The 21,971-nt window shown below is 38.9% G+C and overlaps 1 protein-coding gene across 4 annotated transcripts in view; it reads right to left on the reverse strand.

Annotated features, from left to right (window-relative positions):
* Nucleotides 1-4,096: 4,096 nt before the first annotated feature.
* The window catches only part of TMEM182 (transmembrane protein 182), an 84,214-nt gene continuing 66,339 nt past the window's right edge, over nt 4,097-21,971 (reverse strand). For all 4 annotated transcript variants that reach the window (XM_011969567.1, XM_011969565.1, XM_011969568.1 and 1 more), the window contains one exon: nt 4,097-7,743. In XM_011969567.1, the coding sequence (XP_011824957.1) occupies nt 7,523-7,743 (221 nt within the window). In that variant the 3' untranslated portion in view covers nt 4,097-7,522. The remainder of the gene's footprint in view (nt 7,744-21,971) is intronic.

Here is a 21,971-nt window from a genome sequence, read left to right on the forward strand (position 1 = left end):
TTCTGCAGTCACCATCACCAACCACCTCCACGCTTCCATCTCCAAAGGTCACCTTTTTCCCTTGTCCTACTCATCCCCTCAGCCCCACTGGGAAAGATAAAAACTCAGTCACTTCTCGAAACATCCTCCTTCTGGGTTTCCTCGATATCACATTTCCCATTAATTCTTCATTGTCTATTTCTGGCCTCTCCGCAGGCTCCGTCTTCCACTTATCCTCCCCTGTTTGGTTCTCCAGTGCACAGAGGATCAACCTCTCTAGCTCTCCTCCTCAGGGGTCTCATCTTTGCCATGGCTTTACATGTTGTGACTCCCCAGTGTGCACCTCCAGGCCCACATTGCTCCTCTGAGCTAACTGCCTAACCTAACTGTTTTTAAAAATTTATTGACATATAATAGTTACACATATTTTTGGTGTATACGTGATGTTTTGATGCCTGTATACAATGTGCAATTATCATATCAGGGCAATAGGGGCATCCATCTCCTCAAACATTTATCTTAAGTGTTTTTTGTTTTGGTTTTTTTTTTGTTTGTTTTGAGACGGAGTCTGCTTCTGTCGCCCAGGCTGGAGTGCAGTGGAGCAATCTCGGTTCACTGCAAGCCTCCCGGGTTCAGGCCATTCTCCTGCCTCAGCCTCCCGAGTAGCTGGACCTACAGGCGCCCGTCACCACGCCCAGCTAATTTTTTGTATTTTGAGTAGAGACGGGGTTTCACTGTGTGAGCCAGGATGGTCTCGATCTCCTGACCTTGTGATCCGCCCGCCTCGGCCTCTATTTTTAAATAGGATGGTCAGGGGATGTTTTCCTGAGAAGGTAACTTTTGAACAAAGACCTAAAGGAGATGAGAGACTGAGTAGGGACCACTGTATTAGGCCACTCTTGCCCTGCTACAAAGAAATACCTGATACTGTGTAATTTATAAAGAAAAGAGATTTAATTAGCTCACGGTTCTGTAAGCTGCAAAGGAAGCATGGCACTGGCATCTGCTCAGCTTCTAGGGAAGACTCAGGGAACTTTTACTAATGGCAGAAGGCAAAGAGGGAGCAGGCATGTTACATGACTGAGCGGGAGCAAGAGAAAGTGGGGGAGGAAGTGTCATACACTTAATCAATGACAACTCATGAGAATTCAGTATGGCAAGGATAGCACCAAGCTATCCACCCTCACGACCCAAACACCTCCCACAAAGCCCCACCTCCAACATTGGGGATTATAATTCAACAAGAGATGTGGGGACAAATACTCAAACTGTATCAATCACTGTGTGCAATTAGGCAGGTCATAGTTGCCTAATTTTAAAGATTTCGATTATGACAACATAATACGGACTATACATTATGTTCAAGAACGTTGAGTCAGGAGTGCACCTTGGCATGTCTGAGGCACAGAGTGAGTGTGGGGAAAAGTAGCAAATGAGGTTGGAGAAGTAAGCAAAGGAGTCAGCTTCTACAGCGTCCTGTGGCCACTGTAGGACTTTGAGAAATCCAACTCTTTACCAGGGTTGAAACGTGGACATGTCACAGGCATCTCAAACAGGACACCATGAACATGAACCATGGATTCCTCTCTCCCTCAAGCCTGTTCTCCTCCTGCCTTCTCTATCCAACCATTTGCTTAAGCTAGAAATCTGAAGTCATTCTTGGTTCTTCCCGGTCCTCAACCTCTACCTAATTCACAGCAAGTCCTTTCAACTTTACCCTCAAAATATACTATAACAACGCAAGGGCTTGGAATGATCGGGCCCTTCCTGCTTCTCCAACTTCACCACAAAGCTCCCGGCTTCAATGGCCAGCCACAAAAGCTGCCTTGCCATTTCTAGAACATGTCAAGTTCTTTTCCATTTTCAGGCCTTTTCATCCACTTGCTCCCTTCTCCCTGAAATCCTTTCATTTCCACTTTTTACCCAGTTAGCCCCTCTATGTATTTTGTGTGTTGGAATAGTCAAAATTCTTGCCTTAGAAAGAATTTCTCTTACTATCCAACAAGCACGGTTCCATCTCTCATTAGTCTGTTATGCATTTTTCCCTAGAGGATTTATCACAATTGATAAAGTTAAAGTTATTTTTCTCACTTATCTGTTCTCTGTATCCCTTGCTTGAATCTTAGTTCGAAGAATAAAAAGACATTGTCTGTTTCGTTCAGTAATATGTATCTAACATCGAGTGCCATTTGTGACAAGTAGCATGTATGCAATTACTGTTTGTTGAATAAACTAGTGAGCATCTCAGATGAAGACACTGAGTCAAAGTGAAGTAGAATGATTTGGCAAATGGCAAGTTTAAAATCAAGGATTTGAAGTCAGCTCTCCAAACACAGGCTCATCACCTTCCACACAACACCCTAGGAGCCTCCCTTCAGGGGACTCAAATAAGGAGTTGACAGGGAACCAATCAGTATAATCTTCTGCAACGGGATTAAAAGAATAAGCCAACCAAGACACGTGGCTTTAGAAAGAAATCATTTTGCCCACAAAGGTTTATAACTATTAAATAAATACTTATTGACAGCTAGCGATTGCCAGGTGGTGTGCAGAACATGTTCAAAGACACAATCATGGCCACTGGCATTTACAAGGAAAACATGACTAGCTCATTGCATATGCACCACCACATATGCTCTGGATCCAAGCAAGAGAAGGCCATGGTAGCACTTATTGTTTGCCCCCATCCTCACTCACCACTGCAACAAGCATGCAATAGCAGAAAGATAAAATATGCCCTCCTTTCCAGCAAAACTTAAGAGTTTGGGAATGCCTGAGACAAATATTTGGATATGTGTATGTGCACATATAATATAATGTAAGCATTTCTTCTATGCATTCATGTATACACTATAGCATATAAACTATTTTTCCACACATACACATACATTATGTGTATATATGTGTGCATGCATGTGTAATCAGATATATAGGCATGTGTGTTTATAGTTCTATATGCATACACACAAACATATGTATACAGTTGTATCCAAATCCATATATACATATACATGCATACCACAGATATATATATACATATACATGCCTAGGTATGTGGTTATAGGTAACCACAGACATGTTAATCCAACTTTCTACTTCACATATCTTTCAGATAGTTACATATACCCACAAAATTTTTGGAGAAAAATTTCCCTTGAATTTTCGGGGGATGAAAACAATACATCAATATTTCTTATAATGCCTTTATATATGCTAGACCAAAATATGAGGCAATAAGCATTATTCTTTACACATCACTCTTTTGTAGTCTATGTTGTTTAAATATCTATTCATTTAGGTAGTTTTTAACATCAATACTATGTGCAAGCATTGGTGAATTTTTTAACAGTGGCAGTCTCTCTTTAGAATTAATGGGAAAAAATGCTAAGAGAAGAAAAAATGAATTGTCATATAAAAAGAGAACTATCCTATATTTTCAGTGAATTATGTCACTATAATTCCTAGACATCCAGAAGAATGAGAATATTAAAATCTTTGCTGCATGTGCACTTATTTTATCCCAGTGAGTCCTCTCCTTCCCTAAATTATCTGCAAAATATGCAGAATCTGTGCAGGATACCAATTACTTCAACCATGCTTATTTCATAAACCCAGGGTAAACTATCCTGTCATTTGAGTGAACTGTGAAAACCATCATCATTTGAAGAATCCAAATTGTTCTAATTTAGTTACTTATATAGACAATGTATAGACATAGTATCTATCTATATAGAGATCAATTTAACTGTATAATTTATATATAGATAGATGATAGATAGATAGGATTAAATAGAATTATTAGATATATTATATGATTCCTTACATCTAGAAGTGGATCATTTATAAAGTTCAACTGTCCAATTGCCCCTTCAATTTTTCAGTCATAGCTGAACCCTATGGGCAGGAGGGATGATCTTTCAAAAAGCTGAGTGGGTCTCTTAGGGTGTCTCCATTGTCATTCCAGACTTGCTGTCTCTGATACATCCCACTCTAACAGGCTAGTCCAGGTTTGTCTCACTGATCTGCAGACAGAGCCCCTAACCCTTGCTCTGGGAAGTTAGTTCAGAAAGTATAATCTGTAACTGGATGTTTTCCTTTCTTTCTTTCCTAGCTTCCCTGCTAACCACATTAAATGTCCCTTTGCTAACTTTATGCTTATTATAAATATGAAAAATAGTATATCCCTAACCTCCTTGGTTTTTAACATATCAAAGGTATTGTCATCCTACATTCTGATTGGAATTTCTCCATCTACCACGGAGGAAATGTCTCCATATATTTAACTCCTTCATACAATCAATAAAAATTTAGTTTTCTGTTTCATCTATTGCTCATGAGTTTCCATTTCTGGTGGAGTCCCACAAAAATCAAATCTGGTTTTGATTTAGCTCATCTTACATTTTCTTCAATATAACCCCATCACCATTGGTCTTTCTCACAATTCCACCAACCTTCAGACTTACATTCAGCTAATTTTACTGGTATCCAATATTTGCCTAACACCTCTGACATTCTAAGTCTCTTTGTAAGTCCAACGTGGTTACTTTTAAGAAAACAGAAATCAAGTTACATGTTGAACGAATAAACCACCATCCATTGAGTGAAACAGTTAAAGTAGCACTCAGGGAAACAACAATAATAGATTGCTGTTCCCCAAAGAAAACTGATTTTTTAAAATTTGCTTAGCACAAATGTATTGATTTATATCATTCAATTTATCTCTTTCTACCCAAACGTATAATACACATGCACACTTACATACACACAAATATACACAGACATGCACTCATATATATTGATGATAGACAGACAAAATTAATAGATGAAGAATTACCAACAGTGACACTTCCTCCAATATATTCCTTTATAATTCCATTTAATCTTCAAATTTAATAAATATATTTATAGATTAGTAATAAAAATGACCAAAGGAACACTAACAACACACTTGATATTGCTTTTTTAGAAAGTCCTACCATCAACCCTCAAATTGTACACAATCATTAAACTTCTCTGTATAGTCTCTCCAGCCAGTTCCAATGTATATGCAATCATCCACCTGAGTGAATTACACCAGTTGAACAAATACAATATGGAGAGATGATAGCTTTCACCAAGTCCAAGAGCATAGCTCACTGCCCTTTTTATTCTCTCTTTCTAAAAGTGTAACTGAAAAGATATCCTATTTGTTAAAGTGAAACTTTATGATGCAAAATCAACACTTTTCAAAAAGATTCTAACACAGTTTAAAGGCTTCTAAAAATTAATAAATACAACCATAGAGAAATAAATGTAACATGGACGTTTGGCAACACAGTATCTCAAATCAGATATAAGGCTGCTACAATAATGTACTATATATCTCCGCCATTTTAAAGTATATTTCACTCATTGACACAGCAATCACAACTCACGTTCGTTCCTTCAGAGAGTTACCGGTAAATTGATCAAGAAATGTGCTTGAAATTTATTTGATTGATGCATTACAACTATAAAATACTTCCAAAGTGCAAATCTGTGTAAAAGCGTCATACACATCAGCTATTCAGCCAATTGTCATATGAAAAATATATGGTAGCCACATAAGTGTACTATAAAGTGAGGATAACCATCTGAAATTTATAAATATTCAAGCCTTTGCCGAAAGCAGCTTGTTTGTGAAACTTAAATGGCATACAGTACACCAGAAAAAGGCTCCATTCCAAAGTACTACAAAAAAGAATTGTATTTACAGATGACAAGAACTAATCAGATACATCCAGCATCATCTGGAAAACTTAATGGCATGCCATAACTTAACATCACAGTCAACGTGCAGAACAGACCTCATAATTATTTTTTCTAATAACTAAGCCAAAAGCAAAGAAGCAAATGAAGCAATATAAAAACAAAACAGTGAAAGACAAAGGAAAGTACCACAAAAACGTTTATGATAGTATTGAAATGACTTGAGAAACCAGTTAGACCCCTGGAGCTTTATTATTATTATTATTATTGGCAAGTCCTGTCATGAAAATGCCCTCACGATTCAGACCTTTGCAATTTTTCCAAAGCTCCTTCCCACTGGAACAAGTCTTAATGGAAAAGCACAAGATGTACAGAGAAGACTGGGATCACCTCTCCCACGGCACTGGAAGAGCTGCTAAAAAGGGGCAGTTCCTCTCTCCCAGAGCATCTTCTAGGTGGTGACTTTTTTTTGCCTGTAGGCCATGCCTGTCTGTCCTCACAACAGCTGCAGAATGAAACACCGCACCTCCAACAAAGCTCGCATACCCTGCCGAGTTCCCCTGCGATGGAAGCTTCCAGAATGCAAATACAAGCTAGGCATCTCAGATGGATCTGATTTCAATCAACATTAGTGCCAAATGAACATCTTTGATATACAAAAAGTCTACGCTACTGAATAATACAGAATTATCTTTCCCCACGTAAAGTTTCTTCTAGGAGGTGAAAGGAAACAGTCGATCTGTAAAAGTTAATATACCTATTGTAAAGATGAAGAAATTGAGGGATAGGAATTAAAGGAATCAAATGATCAGAAGAGCTGGAATCCATAACATCTTGGGGAAAGTTAATATTTTATGGCCTTTAATAAAGCAGGGCTATTATAACCCTCATAGGGAAGTATCTTGAAAGTTTATAGCTAAAGAATATTAAAATCACATTTTATCAATAAATTTTCACATGCTGAACGTTAGCAATATAATTTTTAAATGAGAATTTTAAAATATCAAATAGAATTATGGACCAAGCTGACATGCTTGGTTTTTATGTATTTTAAACAATATTACATTACACAATTAACTCACTTTAAGTTCATAAAAAATCAATCTAGATTATATATAATTTGGTATGCAGACTAGTTAGTTTTAAATGTAGTTTAAAGTTTATGTAAGCATGCACAATTAAGTGAATAAAACTAGGTAACCAAACCACTGTTGGTGAAAAAGCAAGATAAGTATATGCTCTCAGTCTTGTTTGTTGTGGCCCATTTTAACTGGTGAGTACATGGCTCCCACTAATGAGAACAACTGCTGTCTATTTTTAAATTCATTTGCTCACAACAGCCAGTGAATGTGTATGTGGGTATTATGTGTGTGGAGAAGAAACGAAATAAATTCTCTGACAACCTTGCCCATTCTTAATTATTCTTCAAGGATTTTTTTTTTAATTAGCAGAAGTGAATGCCAAGGAGGCTTTAAGCCAAATCTATCTAGATTCTCCCCATGTCACGGTATTAAGCTATTATCAGGCCTTTTCAACCTGCATGAACTCTAACATGTTCAATGAAAGAGAGACCTGTTTACCTATTCCCTAAAGACCTAGGTCCTTGACAGCACTTAAACAAGATGGAGGCTTGTTGGTATCTGGAGAGATTCTAGGACCTTCTTATTGAAGAAAATCTTAGTAAAATGATTAATTTGAATAGCAATTAAAAAGTTATATCTACTAATTTTATGCTGGGATCAATGAAACAAGATGGAAAAAAAAAGTATTCCCTGTTTTAAAATCTCTCAAGAAAATACTCGGGGCAATGGTTGATTTAGTGATGTATCTGAATATGCCGTCCAACAACTAGAAATAGTAATCCAGCTAGCAAAGAAAAAAATATCCCAGCTGGGGCCAGGAAAAATGACCAGCCATACAGAACAGAAGGGGTGAAATCCAGGCAGTCCTTCATTTTCATGTTTCGGTAGCTTTCCATGTCAGCCACTGCCTGGACCCAGATGACATACAGCATCACCACCAATGAAAATAGGATGCCTGAGAAGGATGAAACAAAAGACTGTTAGCCTTTCTGATGATGTCTTCTCAAGAACACTATCTAAACCAATCACTGACCAGAATGGCAAGCTCCTGCAAATATATTTCTAGCAAAATCAAATACTCTATGTCAGGTCTTTTATTATGTAGTTTATAGATATTTCTTTTATCTTTCATCTTCAAAGCATTGAGGGGAGGGCTATAGTAGCCTAAGAACAGCAACCACTGAGGTATTTATTGAGTGCTTCCTGTGTGCCAGGGACTGTAGTAAGTGCTTGTGAACATTAGTGAAAATCTTAGCACTTCTAGAATTTATATTCTAACTTTTTTTTTTAACTGTACAACTGGTTTGGGATGAGCACTATACTATGTTATTTCTTTCAATACATAGAATAAACCATTGAAATAGGTACTCTTATCACCCGGTTTTAGATATACAGAGACAAAGACAGTGGTTTTCAGAGCTGATTTTCAGCCCAGGTCTTTCTGACTCTTGTTACACTATGACAACCCAGCTAACTAATGCTGGAATTAAATACAGTTATAAAAATAGAAACCAAAGTAAGCACCAGACAAGAGCAGAGATGAAAACACTGAACAAACATAAAAGAATATACATGATTCTTCAGAATATATATACACACACACACACACACACACATATACATACACACACACACACACTAAAGATTGATTACAGCATAAAGAAAACATTGTCTTGAATAAATGAGGGAGGAAGATTGATGATAAAAGATTCTTTGGAATATAAAATCATAGATTAGAGATCAACAGCCATATTAAATAAATAAAAAAAAAGAAAGAGAGAGAAGGAAGGAAGGAAAGAAGGAAGGAAGGAAGGAAGGGAGGGAGGGAGGGAGGGAGGGAGGCAGGGAGGAAGGGAGGGAGGGAAAGAACAAATCCCTAACCACTAACTAGAAGGCAACATCCCAATTTAGCAACAATTACAATGTAACTATAATCCACTGGTTCCAAACACTGTTGGAATTAGATGAAGTGTTACAGTTTTGGACCACTGACCTTAACAAGTGACAGAAAAGCTCTGTGAATTCTGAAACTTGAGAATACCACTAAGCATGTCCTTTCCCAAGTAACTGTTACCGTAATTACCAGAAGCAAACAATGCGACTACGCTGAGCAGCAGGCTCCAGGGTCCGCTGGGCAGACTCACCAGTAAGCAACAGGCTCCACATACAAACCGCACACACAGCCTGACGGATTCAAATTTGTCCTAAAGCAAAATCTACTTGAGAGCACTTGCTATCTGTCCAAAATTTCAATCCAAACATGCCAAGGATCTATTACACTCGTTGAATTAATGAGTTGAACTGTTAGGTATATAAAATCTCCATGGTCTAATTGCTAGAATGTCTGAAAGCTAAATGCAAGTCTGGGACTAGGAGCAGAGACTGAGGCATATCGGCAGAGAGTAGCTTTTAAGAGCCCAGTCATCAATTACATTTCTCACATTAATTGTGGTCCTACAGCATTTAGGATGCCCTCTCTCTCCTGGGTCATCGATTTCATAAAGACTCTTGAAAAGTGAAAACAAAAGAAGAAGGGCTCATAAATACGTTGTGGTGTATCAGTAGTGGAGCTTCAACTTCCTTGTAATCATGATACAAGCTACAGAGCAATGAAGAATCAAATAGATGCTTCGCTAATAAGAAACATCCTTCGCACCGTGGTCTGTAATGTAAATGCAAATATTGGCTCACAGAGTAGAGCAATGTAGGCACTGAGAAACAACTAATCACAGAGAAATAGTAAAGCCATAGCCTGCAAGCAAACTCCTAACAACGCTGTACCTCAGATTTTGACAACAATATGGCAATTCCATGTGTTGTCTAGCAACTCTGTGCATTTCAATACATTTTCCAGCAAATATATACACAGTGTTCTCTGCTGATGTAAAGGTTTGGCTTAGGCATTTGCATAATATCATTTGCCTTATGCAAACACCTTGCAAAACTTTGTATTATTTGTTGATAGGGTTTTTATCTTCCTTGCATCATGTGAATCTCTTGTGCTTTCAGATATTTTAATGGAAATAGGAAATTGCCTTTGTGAAAACCAGTAGCTTTAAATTTATCTTTTCAAAAACTGAAAAACCCACCAATGAATTTTCAGTATTAGGAAAACATATTGCAGGTAATCAGGTAGATGACTTTTAATAAGAAAGAATTAACTTATATTTAAATATTGTCATTATTTGAAGAGGAATTCCATCTTAAAAGAAGGAAGAATAGTCATTTTTATCGCTATAGTCTTTAACTTGTTCACTAATTGAAGATACTGTCCATTAAATTTGTATCAGATTAGTTTATGATTATATCTCACCCATGGGGTAAGCCTGTGTGTGTGTGTGTGTGTGTGTGTGGGTATGGGTGTGTATGTATGCAGACAGAGAGAGAGACAGACAGACAGACAATGAGAAGGAATCTACACCAAAGGCCAATGGTTTAGTGGATATGGAAGCAAGAATTAATCATGGTGGCCTGCATGAGACATGTGGCCAAGAGAGGAAACAGAAGGACACTGTACTCAGGTAGACTGATCAAATAAATGATTGGATTAAGGCCAATGGGAGCCATGTATTTCACTGCCTGGAAACAGAGTCACAAATCTGAAAAGGAGGAAAGCTAAAATAAGCCCTACAGTGCTTAGAATTTGATTAGAATTGCATATATCAGTGTGACTTCATGGTTTTTCATTGATAGATAATACAGAAATAAATATAGAAGTAAATGTGTGTGTGCATGTTTTAAAATACACATGTGTGTATACACCTAGATATATTTCGTGGCTCTGTTTCTTGAGAGCATCTGGCAGCACCAACATCCAGTCGCACAGAACATACCAGGTGTCCAGATCTTGACTCCTAAACTCCATGAAACAGGGCTTCTCAAAGAAATTGTTGAATCCAGGCTGAGGCGTAAAATACAAGACGAACCTGGAAAATCTTGTTACCCCAGAAAGTGAAGATGTGTTCAAAGAATGACAGGGGTGTTTGGAAGCCAGCTAGCTGGGGCTCCCATAACTTAAACTGAAACAATCTGATCACCAAATGAATAATGATAGTGGTACATTTTTCTGATTTAATAAAATAGGAATCCACAGTGATATAAATAAATGAGCAAATAAATGAATAGGAAGAAGGGAAGCTTTTCCTTACAACAGAAAACTAACTTATAAGCGTAGAGGGATGGCAGAATTAGAAATCGCCATTTGACAATCACTTAAAAATAATTCAGAGAAGAAACAAAAATGAATGCTAAAACTAGTGGATAAAATTGAATGAAACAGAGTATATTTACGTAAGTTCAAAATCTCTTCCAATAAAATGCTTATTAATTTTGAAGGAGAAAATAGTAACCTCATACTGCAGAAACCCAGCAAATATTGCCTTATTCAAGTAATCAAAGTTAACATCACCAGTGACATGACAAATTGATGTCACACGTCACCTGATGGGATACAGTGAGAATCACACAGCATCAATGCTATAATCTTAGAGCCAAAAACACAGAGACTGAATTCAACCATTAAAGAAAAAAATCAAGCTCAAATTCAAGACCTTTCTACAAAATCACAGGCCTGTACTTTTTTCAAAAGTGTCAAGGTTATGAGGCACAAAAATGGGACTTCCTCTGGTTTAATGGAGACTCAAGAAACAACTAAATACAAAGCATGATTCAGAATTGGATTTTTTTGGCTACAGAAGGCATTAATAGAATAGTTAAAAAAACATGAATGGAGTCTTTAGGTAAAAGGATTTACAACATCTATATTTTGATATCTTAGGACTTTTAAAAACATAAACAATAACTGGCTTGAATAACAATGAGTTACAAACCTACTTGCCACAGTGACTTTAGCAAGAATAGAAAATACTGCAATATACAGGTACTAAATTGTTTTGAAATAAAATTACATTTAAATTTGGTCATACATTTGGGAAGCACAAATTTATTTCGAATTGAATTTTATAATATCTATTTTTTTGAAGTCCAGAAAATGTATAAAATATTTCACTGGAGGCAGAATCAAAACACAGCCCCGAATCCACGAAGATGTGTGACCACAACGAAACTGCAGACAGATGACTGAGTCACACCAAGACCATGTGGAATCTCTTGTTATTGGCAGTATGTGAAACAATGATGGAAACTTATCGTTTTGCATGGGTTCTCTTAAAAAATTAAAAACTTCGCCCTTTAAATGCCATGAATTCAATTCGGAAAGCATGTTTTCTCTTTCTGAAATAAAGGGCACGCAAAATTTAGTGACAAATGGCCATTGAGAATGCAATTGCTGATGATAACAATATGGAAACAATCACAGTATGGAAACAAAACAGATTTCCCCAAGACCAAGTCAAAAACTCAGACATAAAATTGTATATCCTCACTGTTTCACAAACACAAGAATGAAAAATGGAGGCTTATTCTAAAGATCTTCTCACTATAGTGTAAGAACCAGATTTAAAAACACATCCACAGAAGAAAAAAATTTAGCCCCAGAAATGAAAACTTCTTTCCTAAAAAAGTTGGGCAAATTATCAAACTGCTTTACTATTGTATAGAAGTACATATACTCTTACATGTATTTTTTTTTTAAGAGAGTGTTTTGGAGTCACTTAAAAATGACAGACGTGATCTTTCACTGATTAGATGTAACTCAACTGCCTTTAAATGGGCTCTCACAACGGGAATCACGAGCAGTTATAGGTTACCCGGGGAAGAATCATAAATTCAAAATGATTCACTGGCCTCTGTTAGTCATGCTTCCACACAAACGCAGTGGCAACTCATTTCAGTTTTCTACGGGCATAAGAAAAGCCATAGAACTGCACATTCATTATGAAGTTGAGGTGAAAAGTAAACTCGAATCAGAAAGCAAAATCGTCCTTTTTCTACATAACGGCTGCACACACTCTAAAGGTAGGGCGATATGTAGCATGGCATCTACATAGAATTAGAAAGTAAGCATCATAAAATGTAAGGGATGACAGCATCGGCTTTCTCATTGTGGCTATTTTCAACAGGGGATGGAAAGGAGGTTTCCAGCCACTTATTTGTCCAACAAGGTCAAACGTTGAAGCCTGTGGAATAACTCAGGCTGAACCCTGAGAGCAGGAGTCTCATACGTTAGTCTGAAAACATTCCCAAACCCATTCTGCAACAGGGAAAATGTTTCCAGGAAGCACTGGGGGACTAGGTTACTTTTCTAGGTGGAGCTGCCTGGAAGGCAGCAGGGCACGCTTGTGCTAAGTATAGAATCAAAGAAAAAATCTGGGGCCTGGGTAAGTGTGCTAAGGATAGCAGCATTCATGAAATGGTGAATTTAGAGCAGATGTGTCCAGAAGAAAGAACAAAAAAGAAATTTGATAAACTGTGCATTTACTATCATTTTTGAAGAAGAAACATAGCAATGCATCAAGGGAGATACTGGAAATACCTTCTGCAGATCTGCACAGGGACACTGAATACCATGACTGACAATACCCCTGCAAAAGGCTCTTGCAGAAAATACATAAATCATCTTCATACAAACATTTCTTAAATCAGCCCATACCTAATGTTTGAAGACATGATATTAAACTACAATAGTCTGAAGGTTTTCCTAATGGGTAAAAACACTCCAGGTTTATGGTTCCTATTTCTCATTCTTTTAATTGACATATACTTTACATCGAGTAAAATGTACGGATTTCAAGTATATGATTTGATGGGTTTTGACAAATGGAAACATCAACGTAGCCACAACCAATTAAAAATAGAATGTATGCATCACTCAAAGAGGTTCTTTATGCCTCTTCACTCTCCTACCCAAAGCATCTATCACTATAGCTTAGTTTTGCCCTTAGAACGTCATTATAAATGGAATCATAACAGTATACGGTCTTTTGTTTGGGAATGTTTTTACTCAACATAATGCCTGAGAATGCATGCATGCTCTTAAGATGTGTTCACAGTTCATTCCTTTTTATTGCTGAGCATTACCCCATCGTATGAGTATACCACAATTTGTTTATCTGATTATCCACTGATAAACATTTCTGTTGTTCTATTATGAATTAAACTATGGGGAATATACTGTTCTGTGATGTTCTAACTCATACATGAAGCTTTGAAAGGATGGATAACATTTCCTTAGACAAATGATTTTAGAAAAATATGGTAATGAAATTTGTGTATGGAGCACAGTCTTAGGCCAAACTGATAAAATGGCACTGGAACTTGTCGGTGCTACGGCAGGCACCTAAAGTGCACCTGCTGAAGCTTCCTCCCTTTTCCCCACCCCCAAGCAGCTCTGCTAAATCCAGCTGAGAACACGGTTCTTAATAAAACACTGACTTAACTGTCTTCCTCAAACATTAATTCCTCCGCAAAACTTTTAACAATTATTCCACAGCGATCAGTTATTCTAGGAGCTTGGAAAGCTGAATGGCTCATTCGGCTTTCATTGTTCAGCCACCTAGAACACAACCCACCCTTACAGCATTCTTTCTGGAACTCCTTTGGAAAGAGGCTTCCCCCTGCAATATTAAAGGAGCATCTCTAGGCTTTAATTTAGGGGGTCAAAAATTACAACCAAGGAGAAAGAGCTAGACTCTTAAGCTGGCTGTGGGAGAACAGGCAGCTGATTAACCTCTTAGGATGGAATCTCAATGCTCCCTCATGCTATGAATGCCATTGGGGTCCATTAGGATGATTTGACTTTAGCCCTGCATTCATAAAAGACTCCCAATTAGCCTTTGCATGATATCTACAAATCATGTTATATATAGGGTTACAATTCATTTATGGATGAATGTTACAATTCATTTATGTATGAATTGTAAAAGCATAGAGCCTTACTATATTAAACATAAACACTTAAAATGCTACAATATTTGCAAACTTGTTCTCATATGTATTAACTTTGACAATGAGGAACCTTAAAAATCGCAGTGTCTGAGGGCTTTCTCTACTTCCGTGAAGTCCTCTGTGTCTTGCTAAAGGACAAAATATGAGGATTAGCGCAGCATGATCGGGGATCACAGGTGCATTCCAGAGTCCAACATATACTCTTAACTTTCACCATACTACATTCTGGGAAAAGGGAAATTTGCCACTTCTGCATTTGCTAAAGAGTAATATTTGTCATAGTATTGTAATGCACTTTCAAAGTAGTCTCATAAATATTATTGCATTCATTAAAATATTTAGACAGTCTTTCTGAGAAAAGCTAGAAGTTATTTTAAATGATTTAAACTTGTGTTTTTGAAAAACTAGTTTGCTCTTCTTTACATTAGTATGCTATTGTTTTCTCATAAAATCATGCTTCAGATTATAGAACAACGAATGCATAATCGTGCACATTCTTTATCCTCATTCTTCATTTTCTCAGACTTGTTTTCCATTTTTTCTTCAATTTTCCGAGACAGCCTTAATTCTTTCTGCTGTTATATCATGATTACACCTTTCTGATTTCCAAACGCTCACTGCTGCACACACTTCAGCATTCTACTTTCCAAATACATTAATTGCCTCTTCCCTTTCATTTTCTGGACTCATAGTTTGATTTAGTCAACTATATATATAAAATTCTGATCGAGTTTCTCAAACACTTATGACTTTCTTAGATTGTCATATAATTTTTATCATTAAACATCCTGCATACCCAGTGCTCTGTACTCTACTATGAAGCAATTATTAACAGAGAATGATCATGGGGGTTTATCTATTTCTACAAGTAATTAGGGGTTTAATCTGAAAAGTAGAGTTTTATCTAATGCCAAGGAAATATTTATTCACAAGAATTGAGTTTCAGGAAGTAGGATGTGATTGAGGGCACACCCTTGGATTCTGACTGTCCTGGTTCAAATCCTGCCTCAAAGATTCACACTTTACACTTTATTGAATAACCCTGAGCAATGTTCGCACTGTTCTGTCTCAGTTTCTTCATTGGTAAAATAGACAGGATGCAAGTGTCTACCTCAGAAAGCAGTCATGAGGACCGAACAGAGGAAAAGCACTGAAAACAGTGCCCGGAACATGACAAACACCTAGTAAGCATTGGCTAATTTTGTTATTATTATTATTAAACTTTGGCACGAGCTTCTGCTACTGGTTAGCAAATGTTACTCTCTCAAATCTTCTAAAGCATCAGAGATTCTCATGTGTCTGGACTATCTCAGGACAGGCCAAGAGGCAAAAGAATAAACTCGCTGTGGTGTCTTCTAGTCCTGAGATTTCAGAGGAGTAAGGGAATGATGACCTCCAATGCATCTCCCAGTGTCTTTCTGGAACTTTCCACGAGGTGGCACCAGTCACCCCATAGTCCCATGACAAAACGTTTTGCCAAGAACAGAAGGTGAATCCAGGCTCAAGCTCGTTTGTATTGAGGACAACTTCTTCTTTGAGAGTCCAGTCAAGCCAACCACCTACCCCTGCCCATCAGCCCTTTACTTCTAGGAAGTAAAAATTCTTTCCAGGACAGACTCTTAGCCTAGGTCAAGCACATTAGGTTTGTCTTTCCATATACAAAAATGTAAAGAAAACAAAAGTCTCAGAAAAAAAAAATTATAAAACTTAGTGAAAAAAACAATACAATATTTTTTGGCCACTCACTGGTAGTCAGTTCTGAGCAAAGCAACCATTTGGGGGATAGGATGGTTTTCAATGAAAAGAAATGTTTGCAAGGAAATTAAATCCCTTAGTACTGAGTAAATAGTAGATAGTAACAAGACACATATTTTGAAAAAGGAGAATAAAGCTTATGGAAACTTGGTCTGCCTTTCCACTTAGGTGACAAAACCTAATTCCAGACCAGAGACAGTATGTTTTTTGTTGTTGTTGTTGTTTTAGAGACAGGGTCTCCCTCTGCCAGGCTGGAGTACAGTGGTGTGGTCATAGCTCACTGCAGCCTCGAACTGCTGGACTCAAGCAATCCCCCTGTATCAGCCTCCTGAGTAGCTGGGACTGCAGGCACCACCACCACACTCGGTTCAGAGAAATAAACAATCTTGTCACTTTGCACATCTGAAAACCCTCTTTCAGGATAAAGATTAATTATGCCTCACTATGTCATATGAGTAAAAACGTTTGTTTGCCAGGCCTGTCACCTTACTTCTTAGAAAAACAGCACTTACTTTTATTTTGAGGGGATGACAGAAGTGTGGGGAAGCATTTATTCAAGTTTGAAGTTTAAGGTTGTTCAGAAAAGCTCCACCAAAGGTATTCCTGAGACGGCGATTTACCTGGGCAGGAGTTAGACCGTGACCCAGAACATCTCCAACAAGGTTGGAGGTTGGGTGGACAACAAGGTCCGTCAGGTTGGGTGGACACTTACAGGGAAGCAATTTCTCTCTCCAAAGAAATGGCTCTGTGTCTCCTCTCTTCACATTCTCATTTCCATTCACGGCCTTCACTCAGCTAAGATGTTCCAGACTTAAGGAGCAGGCTTTGGGATTTGATTTCCTCATTTTCTCCCATATTACTGCCCTATTTAAAACGGATTCTAACAACCAGTTAGACACATTTCCACTGAAGAGGAATGCAGGGCAAATAAACTTGCAAGGAAGAATCAGAGAAAGAAAAGTAATAACATTTAAAATATTTGTGTAAATAAAAGCCGTCACATCTCTTTTCTATATAATATTAAGCAAGGCTGACTAACGCTGGCATTTGACATTTATGGAAAATGTCAGACCAAGGATGTTGGCAAATTCACATTAAAATCTGAAGGAAGGTGTTCTCACATTATAATAGGATCAGTAACTGGATGACAGTTTTTTTTTTTTTAGACATATTCCAACTGTGACAATGGAAGGCACAAAGCGAGTCTACAAACCAGGTACTTTTCGAAATAGGAGTGTGACTAGTCTACGCTCCTGTTTAGAAGGCAGATCTAGTGTACCTGGGCCTTTTGATCATCAAAACTGAAGACACTAAGTCTACCACAAGAGGTGCATCTGGCTGGCGTATCAGTAACAAATACTTTGTATTAACTACTTTTTTTTCCCACCTACCTCCCACACACCAGAGCTCCGAATATGTTAAGTTCTGAACTCGGGTGAAATATTTGATTTCCTATTGGGAAGCTATGCTTTTGATTTTCTCCTGAAAGCCTACTTGTCACACACCAGGGAAAGTCAGAGAAGCTTTAAAACAAACAAACAAACAAACAAAAAAAAACCCTGTAGTGGATCCAACCCAAATGCCCATCAATCAACAAGTGGATAAAGAAACTGTGGTACATATACACAATGGAATACTACTCAGTCATTAAAAAGAATGAATTAAAGGCATTCACAGCGACCTGGACGAGGTTGGAGACTATTATTCTAGGTGTAACTCAGGACCGGAAAACTAAATATTGTACGTTCTCACTGATATGTGTGAGCTCAGCTATGAGGACACAAAGGCCTAAGAATGCTCCAATGGACTTTGGGGACTTGGGGGGAAGGGTAGAAGGGGACAAGGGATAAAAGACTACAAATAGGGTGCAGTGTATACTGCTCGGGTGATGGGTGCACTGAAATCTCACAAACCACTGCTAAAGAATTTACTCATGTAACCAAACACCACCAGTACCCCAATAACCTATGGAAAAAATCGTTTTAAAAAAAATAAAATAATTTTAAAAAACTAAAATGTGAAGGAGAAAAGAGAAAAAAAGAAAAGCCACTGTAGTCACGCCTTGGCCAGCTCCTCCCAGGGAGTTCCCTGGGCTTGTCCACAGTGGGCAGCTGTTTATAGCCCAGATCTTTCACTGGATGGATGTGGAGACAGCAGGTGGAGACAGCAGGGCTGTGTGTGCCTGCAGGTGTGGACGGCAGGGCTGTGTGTGCCTGCAGGTGTGGACGGCAGGGCTGTGTGTGCCTGCAGGTGTGGATGACAGGGCTGTGTGTGCCTGCAGGTGTGGATGGCAGGGCTGCACCTGCATGCAGGTGTAGACAGACTGCCTCCAGGCTGTTGACAGTTCTTCCTAAGCTGTCCTGCTCTTGCCTTGCCCCACACACTCTTCTGCTCTGATGGCTGCCACATCCTCCTTCACCTGGAGGAAAACACGAGGAGCCTCTGTGAGCCACGTGTTCAGTCTCAGCCAAAGGAAAACGAGCACCTGAACTACGTCCCTTGGTTTCTGCGAGCTGTTTTTGCTAGGATTAAGGAGAAAAAAATCCTGAGTTACGTATTATGTATCCATCATATCTCTCTTAGTTGCAAATAAATGTGGTTTACTGATGGGCTATTGCCATTTCTCTTGATCTTCTGAAAAGAAAAAAGGAAAACAAACCACAAATCCCACTTCCTTTTAAGTCAGTCTAACTTGCTAGAGATGGGGACTTTCTATTCCCTTTCTATCTATTGACCTTTCCTACACTAGATTAAGTGTTTCCAACCCTACACTTACAGAAAGCACTGCCTCCAGAGCAGGAAAGATGGGTGAGCTGCAGACAGCTGTGCTTCAGGCTTTTTGCCACACATGGCAGAGGATTCACACAATTCATCCCAACCAGCCCTGCTCATCTCCCTGGTGAGAGGAAGTAGCTTGTGAAGCAGCTGTCTGGGACAAAGAGCTCACCTTGTCCTCACGGAATGGTGCAGAGCAAGCAGGCACCTGCAGGAATCAAGATGTAACTTGGCCTCTGTGGTGTTTCAAGGGACTAAGGTACACTGCAAAGACACCCTTTGCTTCCATGAGCACACCCTGGACCTGGAATAGGGGCTGCTTGAATCCTTCTACTCTCGAGATGTCCAGGTAGTCTCACCAGCCTGAGAGTCTAACAAAGGATTTAGCCCAAGGTTCAGAGCTCTGCAGTCTCCTCCACTCAGAGAGACTCCATTTCTACTTGCTGCAGCAAAATTCCACACACATCCCACTTTGCCATTTAAGAAAAGGCTACTTCAATTATGGCAGAAAAATGTTTCTACCTTGATGTGCTGGTGAGATAGTGAATTTTATGGCTGATCTCCCAATGCCAGTGTCCTGAGTGTCCAGGCCACATCCTTACTCATTTCACACACGTAGATGTCCTGCTCATGTACAGAAATTGCTGTGTTGATGTTGCTTTGCCCAGGGATTATGACTATTCAGCTTTACGGTAATTTTCTTCATATAAGCCAATGTTGAGCATGCCATGCCTACGTATCCTAACACTTCCTGCATCTTTCCTATCACATTCAATGCCATGGGGCAGGAAGAGATGTGTGACAACCCATTTGTATCTAAGAGTTCTCTGTGAGTCCACATTAAAACAAACGGGGGCAGTTGAGATCTTGCAGAGGTGTGTGATCACTTGCTGAAACAGTTATGGCTGAGGGTCATTGTCCTGACAATGACTACACTTTGCCCAGAACTGACTCCCCTGGAAACAGGTGCCCTGGCCTGCCTGAGGAAGTCTCTGTCCAAGTGTAGGGAGAAGCAATATCCACCTTCCAAGCCTTCTGAGCCTTGCTCTGAGCCTGTTGACCCAGCAAAGGGAATACCATGGGCCCCATCCCTCCTACCCCACAGCCCTGATATAAGCATCCCTCTGCCATGTATGGAATGTCTAAACACAGTGCTGCTGATGCCAAAGAGTCTTCCTATGTGCACACACCCAGCAATGGCCATAGAAAATTTAGCTCTGCCCTTCCCTAACACCATCTGCCCAAAAATACAGAGAGCGTCCAATTCTGTTTGTGGCATTGAAAAAGCAGCCACCACAAGCCTGAGCCCAGGCTGCACCTGCTCCTAGTTGTGGGCAAAGCTCAATGTGCTGGCCCAGGGCTGGCATGGGAGCCTCTGGAACGAGTGACCAGTCACATTCCATCCCATGCGACAGGGTAGCTCTCCCTGCTCTTGGTAAACAAATGGCCATACACAATGTAGAATTGTACTGAGGCGGAAATTAAAGAAATAAAAATAAAATTAAGTAGAAAAATAAATAAGCTTTCCTGTATTAGGGCAGCAACAGGCATAGCCCAGACCCAGGAAAAGTCTCAATAAACACTATCTGAGAAGCCAGGACACAAAGAACGTGCTCTGGAGACTCTCCCAGCACTCCCTCAGCAAAGGGAGAAGAAAAACAAATTTTCCTTTTTCTTTTTAGTATGAGTTTATAGATTCCTGTTCTCTGTAACTCGTAACTTCAAGTATTTTGTTGTATCTAAGCGGCATGATGAAGGTCATGAGAAGCCTGGGCAGGCCTAAATGACAGCCATCTGGGCGCCATAGCAAAGGTTATGAGATAAGCCCATGCTAGACACTAGAGCAAACCTAGATAACAGCCATCTGGGCTGCATAGCAACCATCATATGTAATCCTGAGTTACACACCTGCCACAATTTGATTAACTGTCTCTGTTCTGCCTCTGTTTCATTGCTTTCATGCCACCGAAAGCCTGCTTCAAGCTAGCCCACCCCCTTTTTGAAGTTGTATAAAGTTCAAGAGCTGTCTTTGTTCTGGGCCCAGTCTCAGGATGTTAATCCACTGGATCTGAGTGCACTCAATAAAATCCTCCTTGTTTACCCTGAGGTCTCTCTGGTTCTCCTGATTCCCACAACAGTGCCACAAAGGAAATTATAATAAAAGGCAAATGTAAAGTAAACGTCCTCTGAATCATCCAGTTTCATGGCTTTGAAAATGGGCTCCCTCAACACCTTGGACACCTCAGAACTGCTCGGGGCTTTTGCATGAAGTGCTGAGCAAGGAAACACTTGGCCCTTTACCATAAGCAACACAAGGTTCATTTTTTAAAAATCTGACATGTACAATTACTAAGTGTCAATTAAAAATAATAATAAAGGCAAAAAGAAAAAATCTACCAGTTACAGGTGTATGGATATATGAGTACATTAAATGCTTTATCCTCCTACACAGTTCTCAGCCAAACATAATTCTTCGCATATATTGCTTTCTTGCACAAATTGCAAAATGGAAAAAGACTAACAATTTTTTTCAAAGCTACTAAACACACAAATGCAAACACACACACACACACACACACACACACACACACACAAATTGTCCAAAAACCGGGACCAAAACCAGGATCAAAGCAGTTCTGAGTTTAAAACAATCATGCTGCCCATAATACATTATCACTAAACTATGTTTATTACATGTTCCCTCTATTGAAAAAATGTGGTTACAAAAAAAAAAAAAAAAAGAAAAAGCAAAAAAAAAGAAGAATCTAATATTAACACATGTAAATAGAGCACTGTTATTTCTGGGAA

The sequence above is a fragment of the Mandrillus leucophaeus genome, unplaced genomic scaffold, assembly GCF_000951045.1.
Source record: "Mandrillus leucophaeus isolate KB7577 unplaced genomic scaffold, Mleu.le_1.0 Scaffold9, whole genome shotgun sequence".
NCBI lineage: Eukaryota > Metazoa > Chordata > Mammalia > Primates > Cercopithecidae > Mandrillus > Mandrillus leucophaeus.